Source organism: Maniola hyperantus, chromosome 17 (assembly GCF_902806685.2).
Source record: "Maniola hyperantus chromosome 17, iAphHyp1.2, whole genome shotgun sequence".
NCBI classification, from domain to species: Eukaryota; Metazoa; Arthropoda; class Insecta; order Lepidoptera; family Nymphalidae; genus Maniola; species Maniola hyperantus.
In genome coordinates, this window is record NC_048552.1 from 2,794,106 (window position 1) to 2,810,196 (window position 16,091).

Sequence of the window (16,091 nt, forward strand, 5' to 3'; positions counted from 1 at the left end):
GTGGTAACTTAGCCAAGGCCGGTCTCTCACTAGACAAGACACATGACAAAATTCAAAAGTCAAAGTCAAATGATTTATTCAAAATAGGTAATGAATTACTCTTATTGATGGTCTGGTATGGTGTTAGATTTGTAAGATATAGTGGTGATAATTATTACGCAAACTTAAAACTAAAGCTACGACAATTTCGAAACTATGAAGAACTGTAAAATTATAAACGACTGATGAAGTCATTTTATAAAATTAACACATGCAATAATAAATTGAACAAATACAAGTGAACATTAAATCATTCAACACTCCACTCATCAATGTATCATGCAATTAATTAGTGTAACTTTATCAGCTCATTGTAACGCCGCCGGTTTGCCTATTTGATTTTTGTTAATCAACTGATCGCTTGATATTTTGCTTCATCGTCATCATAATTTCAACCCATCGCGTCAGAATGATTTACCTAGTGTTTAGGCCATAGTCCATCATGCTGGCCAATTGCCTAAAACGCACATACCTACCTAACTCAGAAAAGTAAGTAGAGGTATTGCTCAAAATCGGGCCCCGGACCTTCAGTATTGGATGCCAAATTTTTAATGTTTGAGCCCCGAAAAGATGGCGTATTTAGAGTGTTTTTCCTACCAAAAAACCATGCAAAAAGTTATTACCTTGTTCAACCCATAAATCTACTTTATAAACAAAGCCAAGTTTAATACTGTCTCATAAATTTGGTTTGCTTTCAAGCGTGGTATGAACATCAAGGAATGCAAGCTACGGAATATTTGCAAAGCCACGCATACAACGCTTTGTAGCTAGTAGCGACAGCTTTTTGGGGCACATATTATGTCACATTGTACTTGTTCACGTAAGCAAAAAAGTATGCATATTATGTATTGGATACATAATAAAATGGAGACCCCATTCTTGGCAAAATTCATCCATCAATGTTATGAATACTAAAAAAAACTTATTTATTGACTGAAATATTGCTCGTAAAGGTTTGTGCGTAACACTCCAGCGTAATTAAAAGACACTCAACTCATTCCGCTCGTAATGACAATCTTGGAAAAGTAGGTATTGCAATAATTCTTACTGAGAAAACAAACAAAATGGTTTATAAAAGTTCCTCCGAGTTCTATGTCCAAAATAGTGCTTGTTTCTTGATCTGTGATCTCAGTCCTGTGTTCATAAATTTCATTGATAGATGTACTTTAACCAAAAACCCTATGATGAATGGGCGTTTCCCTTTGACGACGTCTCTGGCGCAGTAGTAAGCACTGTAGTCTTATTAGTGGGAGGTCCCGGGTTCGATTCCTGGCAGGGGTTTGGAATTTTATAATTTCTAAATTTCTAGTCTGGTCTGGTGGGAGGCTATAGTTACCACCCTACCGGCAAAGCCGTGTCGCCAAGCGATTTGGGGTTCCGGTACGATGCCATGTAAAAACCAAAGGGTTTAATAAAAACTGCCATACCACTTCTAGGTCAGTCCGCTTCCATCTTTGACTGCATCGTCATCGAAGTTTGAACGTCTCTAAAATAAAGTTAGTTGTTGTGAAGGAATCAGTACACTTTTAACAAATGTGGCTCGGCCAAATCCGAAACAATAAAATTATGTTAATAGACGTAAAATAGTGCTCATAGAGAAAAATTGTAAAAACATCCCCATTTCCCCATCCCCATTTCATCCCCATCCCCACATCCCCAGCCCCATTTTTCATCCCCATTTTCTCTATTGAAACTAGATTAAGTATGTTACGATAAATATGTTTACAATGCACGTAATTTTATTGTTTAGAACTTGGCTGAGCCACATTTGTTAAAAGTGTACTGATTCTTTCTCAATGATTAAAAGGGTTAGAATGTGCGAGAGAGAATAAGCTGTCCATAGGAAGGCGCATTTCAGCGAGAAGCTTTGCTTATATTTTAAGTCACTTAAGGAAAAATAGATTATACCTAAGGTTTTTAAAGGATATGATATTTAAAAAAAACAAAGATGTTTGACAATAATAATTAAGTTTTATTCATTATTAAATATCTACCTACATAAAATAATAGTTATTATTATTTTACCTACTTGACAATCACTGAATCATTTTTTTATTTAATTATTGTTTATAAATAATTCAAGATTCACAATTTATTTAAAATTAACAATTATAATACTTTATCTAGTTTATCAATCAGTAAAACAGTGTTTTTAATTCATTTATAATATTTGAATTACTTAGACTAATTAATGATATTATTACCTAAGCAAATAAGTATAACTATATTTTATGAACATTATTCACAGCCATTGCATTATAACTTTTAAGTAACTAGATCATGCTCGCGAATTCGTTCGTGTGGGTTTAGGTTTTTAAAAATCCCGTAGGAACTCTTTGATTGTCCGGGATGGAAAGTAGCCTATGTCCTTCCCCGGGATGCAAGCTATCTCTGTACCAAATTTCGTCACAATCGGTTGAACGGATGGACCGTGGAAAGCTAGCAGACAGACACACTTTCGCATTTATAATATTAGTGTATAGATTTATTATAATTAAAATATCTACATTACAATATTTATTTATTTAAGCGTTTAAACTATCGTGAGTGATATCCACCGGTTGAAGTCACGTGATTAGTCGAAGTAAGCCCGACTAGTTTCGAACCCATCCGGGGTCCTTTTTCAAATGACCTTCGGCTGGGTTCGACTCTGACTACTCAGTAAGTTAAGCCGGCTTTTTATTTTTATTCTATTATTATAATATTCATGGTATCCTAAGAATTCATCTAATTAACAATACCAATAATCTCAATATCTTTCGGATAGAAGAAGTTATTCTTTCTCATCGGTATGGAAGATATCTGCTGGTCGACTGGTACCCTGGTGTCGTAGAGTGATGGAGACTGGAAGATGATGCCGAAGGTGCCCACGAAGCAGGCGATGGTGAAGAGCCAGAGGAAGAACCGGTCCAGTACCATGGACATGAACTTCCAATCTTCCACCACCTGTGGACAAAATGGATTTTTAAAATAGATGACTGAAAATTTTATGAGGGGCTTAAGACAAGCTGACACGGCCCCGTTTTGATTTGATGGAATTTCTGAAAATCCTTTTGAAGTGGAGGTCTACGGTTAATCTGGAGGGGATAAGGCCGTTTCATTGAACATTGTTTTCGACGCGGCGTCGGTCGTACCGAAACACTAAAAGCTAAGATTAGAAAAAGAGTATAGACCCTAAGTAAAATAGAACGAGATCTTACAAAAATTATAACAGACTTCTTTGTCTTTTTTTTGTCTACATCACGACCTACCTAAGTAGGTCCTAAGAGTCGTGACCTCTTTTCATTAATAATATGATGGTAGGGGTTTACTTGGGATAATATTGCGGTGGGCTTCCAGATCGAGCCACATACGACTCGACTAAGAGTACCTACAGGATTTCGATCCTCAGGATTAACGATTGTCATCATAATATGTTAGTGATAAAAACATGAACCAATGACTTAACGTGCTCTGAGGAACTGAGGAAACAAAAAGGCCAAATTCCTTTCGCCTGGTCGGAACCTGGATCGAAAATGGTTTAACCAGCGCAATCGACTGATACGCCCTGTCGCATAAAGGCCACATATCCATTCTTTTATTTAAAAAAAACCGGCCAAGTGCGAGTCAGGCTCGCGCAATGAGGGTTCCGTACCACAGTCGTATTTTTTCGACATTTTGCACGATAATTCAAAAACTATGATGCATAAAAATAAATAAAAATCTGTTTTAGAATGCACAGGTGAAGACCTTTCATATGATATCCCACTTGATATAGTCACTCACTCCACAATTATTATTTTTTGTGTGATCTAACCCTAAATTCACGGTTTTCAGATTTTTCCCCAAATTTCAGCTTATAGCTTATAGTTGCCGATCTTACTGCCTGCCAAATTTCAAGATTCTAGGTCAACGGGAAGTACCCTGTAGGTTTCTTGACAGACAGACGGACAGACAGACAGACAGGAACCCTAAAAACAATTAAAAGTAGCATAATATAGTATAATTCTTGCTCCTTTGCAGATAAGTTGAAACTGGTGAATGTAGTTCAGAAATTAAGAGCGTTTAAGTGCCTCCCAGCTTCCAGTGGTGAGATAAATCCACACTCCGACTGGGACCGCGGTTAATCCACCGAAATGGTTTTAAAATTTATTCGCCCAGCGGGTGCTATTTATATCGGCGTCTCAGAAATGAGCGGTTATCTGTAGACCGTAAAAACGTGTCCGGAATAACAATGTCGCCGGCATTCCGGAATATATTCCAAACTGGCCTAGTTTCCGATTTTGACATTCCGAATGTTAATTAATAGAATGATTGTAATTTAGAAGAGCGTTTTTGTGACTTTTTAAACTCTATTAATTAAATGTTTGCTCGTATTATACGTGACGAGACTTATTATTACTAGACAATATCCGCGACTTCGTCCGCGTTTTTTTTGAAAAATCCGTGGGAGCTCTTTTATTTTCCGAAATACTAATCTACTATACTAGTAACTTCGTCCACGGTGATTTAGGCTTTTGAAAATACTGTGTGACGTTTGATTTTTTTGAGAATTGTAATAATTTTGTGGTAGGTTTTCGAGGTATTGTAATATAGTTTATCTATCTTGTTGTTAATATCCAAGAAAGCAGATTGCAACCATTTTACCACATAAAAATGCAAGTTTGACTAACACTAAATTGTCGTTTTTATAAATATACCAGAAGTTAAATTAAATATTAATCACAACGCGTAGACGCTTATCGAGAGTTTTACCTTTTATAATAACCTGACTGCTATATTAACTTGATTAGGGCACAATAATTGCTATTGCAACCACTCAATCAAAATGGCGAGGTCGCCATTTTTATTTCAGGTGAACACAAAAAGTCTCGAGTTGGAACGAGACTGCTTAAAAACTATCAAAACCCGCATTTATACAATCGATTTAAGATGGCTTCCCCGCAACAGATCACGTGACTTCCGTTGAAAAAGGCGGCAACCACAAGTTATAAACACACGTTAAATTTTTGTCCAAATTTTTTATGATAAGGTCATTGTAATGTTATGCTAAAGTTTTGTTCCGTCTAAGTCATAATAATTCTTATCCTAACGATATTTTGTAATAAATTATTATACCATTTTCCTTTGTTTCATCGCAAGCGCCCGATAATCCAAAAGCCATTCAAGTGTGGAATTACGCCACCGAAATTATTTTGAAATTGACTGCCCGGCGGGCGTTATTTGTATCGGCGGCGGCGTCTCAAAAATGAGCCTCGTTTATCTGTCGACCGTAAAAACGTGTCCGGAATAACAATATAGCAATCATAGTTCCGGATTACGGAGAAAATTGGCCTAGTTTCCGGCCGTCTGAATAAACTGATTGGAATAAGTCATTTGGCTTAAAATCCATTTTGTTAATTTCTTGATTAAATAACATGTTTTAAAATTAAGCCACTCCAGCTTTTTATTTTAAACATTTTTTTTTTAATTTAATAAAAAAATTTATGATAATAATAATATAATCCTTCATAAGATTGACTTTGCACCTCTTCTATACAAGGTATATAAGGTTAGCTCATAGCCTAGCTCATTTTCAGGAATCAAGTCAACAACAAAAACAAGGAAACCTATATTCCGCTACAAGTCGAGATCGCAATTCGGGGCCTCCCACGGAGAAGAGAAATTTCTCTAGTCCGTGGGGCCTCCCCTCCCCAACAGCCATCTCGCCCTGTCGCGTACTAGACACACAAACCACCACTTTCTACTCCACGGTTATACTCCGTTTGTATTGCCTCTTCCGGCGACTTGCTTCCAGTTCTATTTATACTTCCGTTACCAGGTTGTAATTTCCGTTTTCCCGGATAATTACGGCCCTCCCATGATTTCCGGATGCAATCTACCTCCAATTTTTACACGCAGAATTTTCATTGTTCTTATTTAATATCAGATGATGCCCGCAACTTCGTTTGTTTCACACTCTAAGTATAAAACATGAACTAAATGACAAAACATATACCACCAATCATTATTGTCAGCGTCAATTCATCAGCTGCGCGATTGCGGGAGAATGACAGCTACAATGTCACGATCGCAAGGATCTCTGATTGGTTAACGCTTGCTCACTTTTGGCTACAATGCATTGTTGCAACAAGAATCGCACAAATTCAGCCAATCAGAACAATTGAGATTGTATTAATGATTGATGCAGGTTTTAGACAATCCCCCTGCAGGTTTCTTGCCATCATCCTGACTAAATCCCTACCGGCTCAATGAGCGCGGGAATGTCTATGGTGGCAAAAGCACTTTTGATCGTATCGTTAAGAGAGTCATGCCTAAATAGCCTACCAGCGCTACTTTAGATTCCAAATTTTTATCCTGTAATTATTATTAACTTATCAAAGATCTATTTATTCCAGAAAGACCAAAACTGAACCGAGCTTTGAACCTTCGAGCTTCTAGAGATGATAAAGTACCTAAAAGACCTTGCATCTAATCTAGGTAATTCTACACCAAAATAGAGCAGTAGAATAAGGAAGAAGCCTAAGGAAAGTATCTCTTTGTATCAATAATACTACAACTAGTGACGTTTCGCACTTGTAGGTACTTAGGGGAGTAAATCGAAATTCAATATCTATTCCACGAAGTGCAGTCGTCATAACGGGTTCAAAAGATATCGGAAGACACCCGTTAAGACTTTATGGTCACTCGTTGCAGTATTAAAGGAGATTTTGAGTGGACTTGGGGCAGTAAAGTCCGGTATTATGCACAGAAGTTTGAGAGTTTCCAACTAATGTATGCGCTTCATATTTTTATGGACACTTTGGACAATTAGTTCAAAATTTTTGTATTTTAATATTTGACTAGCTCATGCCCGCGACTTCATCCGTGTGTACTGTACAAATTTCAAACCCCTAGTCCCTGAAAATACGTTCCTTTTTTGTTTTGTATGGGAGTTATGACGTATGTCGACTGTCGTAGATAATCGCTGGTATTCTCACGGATGACGGATACAACTCGGATGACGGAAGTGTAGTTCGTAATCGCCGCAAGGGTTGAATTTTCAAAAATCCTTTCTTAGCGGATATCTACGTCATAATAGCTATCTGCAAACCAAATTTCAGCCGATTTATATTGCCAATTTCTTTTGATATCTGCCTTAACAGCGATTGGAGGAAACTAATTTTACCCGGCTAAAGCGATTAGTCACGGCGCCTCGTTTTATACCGGGACAATTTAAAAGTTACGTAATAGAATCCTATCCAATCATGCCGAGGAGCGTAACAGTGTCGCTTGTTTCCTTCTTTTCTTTTAAAAGGGCTTTTTAACCCTTTTTTGAGGCAATCTAAATTAAAAGGTTTTAATTGACTTTAAAATTCAGTTGCATTCTTATTAATTTGTCGCTGATATAATATAATATAATATACTTACCTAATTGCCTCAAGATAAAAAAATTGTGGCGTTATGAACTGGACTATCTATATATATAAAATCTATATATATAAAATTCAAAGTCCTGACTGACTGACTGACATATATATCAACGCACAGCCTAAACCGCTGGTCCTAGAGACATGAAATTTGGAGGGTCCATTCTTTGTAAAGAGTAGGTATCCACTAAGAAAGGATTTTTCGAAATTCCACCCCTAAGTGGGTTAAATGGGGGATGAAAGTTTGTATGAAAGTCCGTAATTTTTCAAGTTATTTGCATGAAAATTGGTATTGTCACAATTGAAGAAGTATGTGTTTCAGGATTTTTGGAAAATTTGCCCATAAGGGTGGTAAAATAGGGGATGAAAGTTTGTATGGGACAGTTTTAATTATTGATATTAATTACTTGAAATTTGGAAAGTAGTTTTTTTATTGAGGTTAGGTGTCAGCTAAGAAACGACTTTGAGAAAATCCCCCCCTAAAGGGATGAAATGTCGGTTGGAACTTGGAAGGTTATATGTGTTATTCGGTGCTGTTCAGAGTGCGCGTCCTGATGTTATAATGTTTGTTTCTGAATAAAAAATGCCATTTGTTTCCTGTAGGCCACGCGGGCGAAGCCGCGGGCAGAAGCTAGTTTTGTTATATATTGTATTTGCAGGACCAGCATAGCTGACAAATTACCATACCTACTAACCAATTTGTTGATCGAACGACTAGAAAAATAAACAGTCAAACTTCTGATAGGTGTTCAAATTAAAAACCCGGCCGAGTGCGAGTTAGACCCGCGCACCGTGAGTTCCGTACTACAGTCGTATTTTTTCGAGATTTTGTACGATAAATCAAAAAATATTTAAGTAGCATAGAAATAAATAAAAATCTGTCTTAGAATGAACAGGCAAGGCCCTTTCATATGATGCCCCAGTTGGTATAGTAATCTTACTTTCGAAGTTGAAAATACTAATTATTTGTTTATGAAAACGTTTAATTTTTTTTCGTGATGGTCCCACAATATAATCACGGTTTGCAGATTTTTCCCCTTACGTGTGCTATAAGGCCTACCTACTTGCCAAATTTCATGATTCTTGATCAACGGAAAGTAGATACCCTCTAGGTTTCTTGACAGACAGACAGACAACGAAGTGATCCTATAAGTGTTCCGTTTTTCCTTTTGAGGTACGGAACCCTAAAAATCTTACGCTTTTAATTTTCGAAAGATTATTACGCTATCAAAACTTCGTCGCTGAATAGAATGAAAAAAGAAACGATTAAAGGCTGATTATTTCTAAATCTAATACTTGTACAATTCTTTCCTCTAAAGCAGGAAAGGCAGGAACATTATTAGCAATTTCGTTTAAGATCCGTCTCAATAGCGACAGGAGACGCCTAATTCTGTGAGAGGGGAAAGTGAGAGGTCTTGTTCTCGGCAATTTAAAAGTTTCGCAATAAAATCGGAGTCAGTTTTATCAAGCGTATTTAGTTTCAATCGTTTACTTGATTTGAACAAAGTTTTTACCCTTTTTAAGAAAGTAAAAGACGAATAAATCACCTAAATTATACCAGTCACCACAGGGAACTTAAGATAGAGTTCGTAAACAAAATCATCCAAAAGTACGCAGAAGCTCACCAACATCGACTTCGCCATCATGTTAATTTGGAGGCTGTGAAGCTTCTAGATAACATGGGCATCAAAAGGAGGCTCAAAAGAACCAAGAAGCCGTTCGAATTAGTGTTAAAAAGTACATAAGTGCTGCGTTTGTGTAATAGTGCTTGTGCTACTTTATTTTTCTAGGTCACAAGAACATAGTGAACTGTAAGTACGTGTTAGAATAAACTAAGGACAGTTATTGGACTGTAAATTAGATTTAAAAATTAATCATAAGTAGAAGTTTAAGCTAGAATAATATTACTTATTAGCCCATAGGCTAGATGGTAGTAGTAATAAAGCTGCCATTTTATAATGGTGCTTTATGGTAGGAAAAAAAAAAGATTATACCAGTGGCAGAGTCACAGGCTAGATTAAGATATTATGCTAGTCATCTATTATTATTTACTAGCTGACCCCCGCAACGTGAATTTAGATTTTTAAAAATCTCGTGGGGACTCTTTAATATTCTGGGATAAAAAGTAGCCTATGTCACTCTCCAGGTCTTTAACTATACCCATGCAAAAAATCACAAAAAATCTAGTTCACTCTGCTTAAGTGCAAACTCATTAGAGCGCTACAGCGTACGGCCTCTTAAGTAAAAAACAGCAATCATTAAACTATGTTCTTCAACAAAATCTCAAATAGATACACAAAAGGTAAAAATTCGTTCTAATTTAAAATCGAATTAAAAATACAATGATCATTTTCTCAGCGCAAAAGTGGAAAGTTCTCGAAACTGCTAACGATCGGTAATATTCATTAAATCTGAGCTCAGTTTGAGTAGAATGTCGCTTTTGATTGATAATTGACTTTTAACCATTTTAACTATTTTTAATTTGATTAAAAATAACGACGATATCGGGGCCGATTCTAATCTAGTGCTATCCTTTTCCGCAAGCAATATTATGAAAGGAATAGCAATAGATTTAGACGTGCCATTTTAATTTAGTTTAGAAATTTAAATGACAAGCTCGTAGTATCCGAGTGAACTAGTAGTATTCAGTGCGTGTTGCCAATAATGGCATACAGATCCGAAATATGGTCGTCAACTATGGGTCTCCGGCCTCATAAGAAAGCTCAGAATCACGCACTAGTTGCAGAAACTACTGGACTTTCACTCAATTTCACTAAATTTTCATCAATAGATAGGACTGATTTGTTGGAACTAACTGAAGTGTTAAGTTGAACTTATAATAGGTATTATTCTCATCTCATTTACTATTTTATATTAACATACTTGTACCTACTTAATATTACTAAATTATTAACAAAGAAGAAACTAATTGACATTATAACAAACTTAATTAATTAGTGCGATCAATAAATAAAAATAATTTCGATTCAAAATTAATGCCCTATATAATTACATGATAAAATCTATTATAAAATAATGTAACACGTAGTTTGCATGTAATTGTATAATAATTATATATTTAGCATGTATGTATTGTTAATGTACCTAACTTTGCAATGCCCTAACGGGGCTTCATGTAACCATGAAAGCAAATGAATAAATAAATCAAATCAAATCATTTTAACACAACACCTCATTTCAAAATCGTCAATCATTTTCGTGTCTACTGCTCAAGTCTTCCATGCCTCCGAGGAAGACCCAGAGTTCTTATAAGTCTCTTTTTGGTAATATTAGATATAGAACAATGGAACACACACAAAAAAGCCTGCCTTCACTTTGATTTATCATTTTCTAAAGCCGCTTCTGCCAATATCCCTCGCACATCAGTCAGTCGACGCCCATCCATATCTCCTAACCCCACAAATTGTGACGTTTTAAAAATGGTTTATTCACTCTCCCCGTCTGTATTAATAGCCACCCCTTATCTTAATGGGGAGGACAAGGTTTGAATGTAAAAACAACCCTGAAATTGGTCGTTAAATAATTATCTCGGTTACACTTGACTTATTGAAATAGATTGGGCTCTTCAATTAACAACCATTTTTGAAATTGTTTTTTTAGTTTGAATTGTTACTATAATATTATCATTGCGTCAACCTTTAGTTTCTGACCGGATTGCTTTTGAGACTATGAGGGCCATGTAGCAGACATGATGCTTTTAGGATTAGCATCTGCGATTTATTTATTTATTTATTTTTATTATTCATGTACCAAAAATTGTAGTTACAAAGTAATAATAAATTAAGTTACATCGGAAATGCTTATCTCTAAACAGAGATTGCTTGATTTAGTTGCTTTTCGAAAGTCAGTGCCGCGATTGAAACCTCCACACCGCACACAAACAATCTCAAGTCACAGCAATGAAGTCAGTTTTTGTTTTTCAAGAAAAAAAATTACAATATTTGTTCCATCAAAACGCGATATAGCTCGTTATCGCGCTATCGATGCTGTCGCATAATCGCCGGTCCCTGATGCTAAAGCAACGTCTTGTTAGTCTTTGGTCTTGTTAATGGGAGGTCCCGGGTTCAATTCCCGACAGGGGTTTGGAATCTGGGTATTGGGAATTGGGTCTGGTCTGGTGGGAGGCTTTGGCCGTGGCTAGTTACCACTCCACCGGCAAAGCCGTGCTGCCAAGCGATTTAGCGTTCTGGCACGATGCCGTGTACAAACCAAAAGAGTATGGTAAAAAAACTGCCATTACCCCTTCCAGGTTAGCCCGCATCCATCTTAGATTGCATCATCACTTACCACTAGGTGAGACTGCAATGAAGGGCTAACTTGTATCTAAATAAATAAATAAAAATCGCGTCTACTATAACCCTAAATCTCACAACTATTATTATCTACTTATTTAATTTTTTACTGTGAAAAACTATCAAATCATATTTCATTATACGATTCGAATCCTAAAAAATGAAACTTTTCATCAAATGCCAATATATCTTTGAACTTATGCAAGATTTTCATATTAAACGCTTTTGCACTTCAAAAATCCATCTTGTAAGCAAAGTGTGATACTGAGCACTTGGAATCCGGTTTGAGAGTAAATCGAAATTCAATATCCGTTATTCGGAGTGCAGTCCTCATAATGGGTTGGAAGGATATTTGGAGACACCCGTTAAGGCTTTATGATTTCTAGTTGCAATATTGAAGTAGTCGGTTGCAATTAAAAGTTTGGAAAACAACTTGCAAACTTAAAATGTATTTTGTAACTACAAGTTAGGGCTCACCACCAAATAAACGCGGAATAATAATGAGGTCCTGGATCCGTTTCTTGGTTGAAACAATATTGAATAATAAATTAGCTCAAGCCTAGTCTGGTAGCAGGTTTTGGCAGCGGCTAATCCTCTAATTCCGGATTCAGGAGCTCATTGTTCAACCTGGCCGGTCTACTTGGTTTCTGGAGCGAGCTTGGATGCTGGAATGAAGACTTCGGCGGAGAGGGGCAACACAACAGACGGAAACGTTTAAGTGTGGAAACCAGCCCAGGGAGAAGACAAGTGCGAGTCAGACTCAATCAGACAAGAGCCTCAATAGCTCAACCGGTAAAGGAGTGGACTGAAAACCGAAAGGTCGACGGTTCAAATCCCGCCGTTGCACTACTGTCGTACCTACTCCTAGCACAAGCTTTACGCTTAGTTGGAGAGGAAAGGGGAATATTAGTCATTTAACATGGCTAATATTCTTTTTTTAAAAAAAGACTCGCGCACTGAGGGTCCCGTATTACAGTCTTATTTTTTGGACATTTTGCACGATAAATCAAAAACTATTATGCATAATAATAAATAAAACAGATCTGTTTTAGAATGTACAGGTAAAGCCCTTTCATATGATACCCCACTTGGTATGGTTACCTTATTTTGAAAATTGAAAATACTAATATTTTTTCATAATCACATACTTTTTTTGTGATGTAACCACAAATCCACGGTTTTCGGACGTATTCTTTTACTTGTGCTATAAGACCTACCTACCAAATTTCATGATTCTAGGTCAATGGGAAGTGCCCTATAGGTTTTCTTGGCAGACGGACAGACAGACAATAAAGTGATCCTGTAAGAATTCTTTTTAGCTTTAGAGGCATGGAACCACTAGGCTATCAAGGTTCCACGTCTATTAATTACAGTAACTAATTATACTAGGAAGCAAATCTTGTCTCCACAGTTTGTAGGGAGCCTCAGGCACTGAAATATTTTCATCATTTTCTTAGCTCTACGTGAGTAATGGAAGGCGTATTATAGAATAATTTCCTGACAGAGAATGACCGTTTTGCGAGATAAGCACGCCTTACAATCCTGCAGCGTTATCTGGTTTCTGGGAAAATATTGTTTTAAAGATTAATCAACAAAAGCGTAAAACGTTTTTAGAGATTCTTGTATATCTAGCATTGACTAATATATTACTTCGTAAGGACAGGGCTATTGAACAAAAAAAATGGCACCGACTCAGTGGTGCTATAGCACCAATGCAACCTCAGTGACGTCTGGATTTCAAATGGGTCGTTCATTAGTATCTAAGAGGTGGTGCTGATTTGTTTGGTTCCAAAACCGTGAAAAGTTTCGTTCACTTGACGATATATTGTCATTTATATCGATGGCTGCAATAGTAATACTATTTATTCAAAAGTTAAAGTCGTAAACACAAAAGCACAGAGTAAATTAGAACCAGAGTTCTCCCTTTAGAAATAAATTTACCAGCGCAAAGTTGTAACCAACGAAACAGTACTTCAAGAATTACGAGACGTCGACGTCAGAGATCTTGAGAGAGTTCTGTTGCACTTACTTGCACTTACTCGACGTTTACCGTGTCGTATATTATTGAGGCATCATAGTATGTACTTGAAAACTTGAAGGATATAGGGGTAACTAGAACTCGTAAACAGAGAGGGATAGAGTGGACTAGAGAAATCCCAGATGAAATAAATTTACCAATTTCAAAAGAAATATTACGGCGCCATTTTGAAACAGTAATATGCTTGAAGTGCTGATTATATTTTGTGAACTAGCTGATGCGACTTATCCGCGTGGATTTAGGTTTTTCTAAATCCCATGGGAACTCTTTGATTTATAGGGGAGTACCTACGTATTGTAGAGGAGATTTGAAATAATTGAAAATAAATTAAAAAAAAGAAAATTTCCTGCCGTCCGCAATCCTGTTCCACAATTTTTTATATGTATTTAAAATTTTCAAAATCCCATGGGAACTCTTTGTATTACCGGCATGAAAAGTAGATCCAGGTCTTTAACTATATATGTAGGTCCATGTAAAAATCACGTCGATCCGTTGCTCCCTTGCGAGGTGATTGGCCAGCATGGTGGACTATGGTCTAAACCCTTCTCATTCGGAGAGGAGACCTGATCTCAGTAGTGGGCCGGCGATGGGTTGATAATGATGATGAAACAATGTAAATAGGTCAACTCTTAACGATATAGGAACAGAGTAAATAAGCACCAGGGAACTTGTAATGACAAAAAGTTGTAAATAAGCTTTCAGCAAGAATTACTTCGAGTTTGACGAGCTACGGGAACTCTGCACTTAGTTCCCATTTTCTGTTGTAGTTTCTTATTTATTTTTGGCACTCGTACGGAGTTCTATATGATTTTAAAAATAAAAATTTAAATTATATGGCCAGCGAAAAACTTAGGTATACTTTGGAATGCAGAGAGAAAATTGACGTAGAGTAGCAGATGAAAACATGTTGCTTGAAACTCATCCTATATGATGATGTTGCGAATCTCCGATAATTCTCTCTTGTAATGGTTCCCCATTGGTACGTGTACTCGATGATTGAAGAAAAGGTCATAGAGCAAGGCAAGAGCCAGTCATAAAGTACCAGCTACCGTAATTTAGCATTATACCAATATGATGATATTATAACGAATCTCCAATATCTCCAGTATTAATTATTATACCCATAGAAGGAAAATAGTAACAGAAAAAGTCGATAGAAACAATTGCATATGCACAAGAATTAAATTAAAATAAAAAAATCAATGATTGATACTAAGATTTTTTTTATTCAGATGCAACTTAGCCCTTGACTGCAATCTCACCTGGTGGTTAGTGATGATGTAGTCAAAGTAGTTTTGAATAGAAAACTCAATCCAAAACTCAAAAATATAAAATATCCATGAATAGAAAACGTAAATATAGAGAAACTGTGTAATTTAGCAACAGAGAAACCCTTTAGGTTATAAATTACGTTACGCAAACTTGTGGGCTCTGGTTCAAGAGTAAAGCTACAACCACACCTGCGCGTCATGAACGAGGGATACGAGACGCAATGCGGAAGCGTCCACGACGCGAAGCTATACCGTCTCAACGCATCTCAAAATGTCCTTTCTCATAATGTCCTTTTTGTCATTTCTCAGAATATCTTTTATTCAAAATTATGCAGGTGTGGTGGTCGCGTAGGTGTGCATAGCGCCATTAAATACAGGGGTAACCAGAACGCTGGCAAAAGTAAACGGGTAAGTGATGACTGATATGATAAATAAATAATAATTTTAAAAAAACCTATAACTTTGTAAAAATTTATGATATATTGCATATCAAACATCTGACTGACGCTAGAGGTCAACGAACGTTGCGTAAGTAGGCCACTCGTAGTCACTGCCGAGTCGTAGACGGGGCATTGACCCGAGTTTTGTACACTATACATTGCAGGTTTGAAAAATACTAAATCACTAAAACTACAAAATGAGGCAAATGATTATTGGTATTGGATTGTGTTCAGGTAGTATAACAATCATGCTAAGTTTTTGCTAGCGTTTTGGTTACACCCGTTATATCGTGGGAGGCGACTGGCGCGCACGGCTGACGTTCCCGCTTCAGCTTCGCAGTCGCTTGGTCGCGCAGGTGTGGATGATGCTTTATACGAAGCGTCCGTTGGGACTCCACTGCACTTGCTTCCCATTTATCGTGTCATATAATATGCCTATACTATGACGGGAACTCGTAAACACAAATGCAATATTGCGATTGAAGTGGTCCGTAATAGGATCTAAAGGTATTCCAATAAGTTGCGCAGACATATTAGATATTTTTTGCCAAATAATCGTATGAAAATGTTTGAATTTCTCCACGTTTGGTTTGGATTTGTAC

General features: G+C 36.7%; 1 protein-coding gene across 3 annotated transcripts in view; it reads right to left on the minus strand.

The window, feature by feature from the left end:
- Positions 1 to 2,009: 2,009 nt before the first annotated feature.
- The window catches only part of nAChRbeta2 (nicotinic acetylcholine receptor beta2), a 65,810-nt gene continuing 51,728 nt past the window's right edge, over positions 2,010 to 16,091 (minus strand). Inside the window, exon 11 of one of the 3 annotated variants that reach the window (XM_069504401.1) lies at positions 2,010 to 2,985. In XM_069504401.1, the coding sequence (XP_069360502.1) occupies positions 2,767 to 2,985 (219 nt within the window). In that variant the 3' untranslated portion in view covers positions 2,010 to 2,766. The remainder of the gene's footprint in view (positions 2,986 to 16,091) is intronic. The other 2 variants (XM_069504402.1, XM_034977326.2) reach the window with 2 other exon arrangements.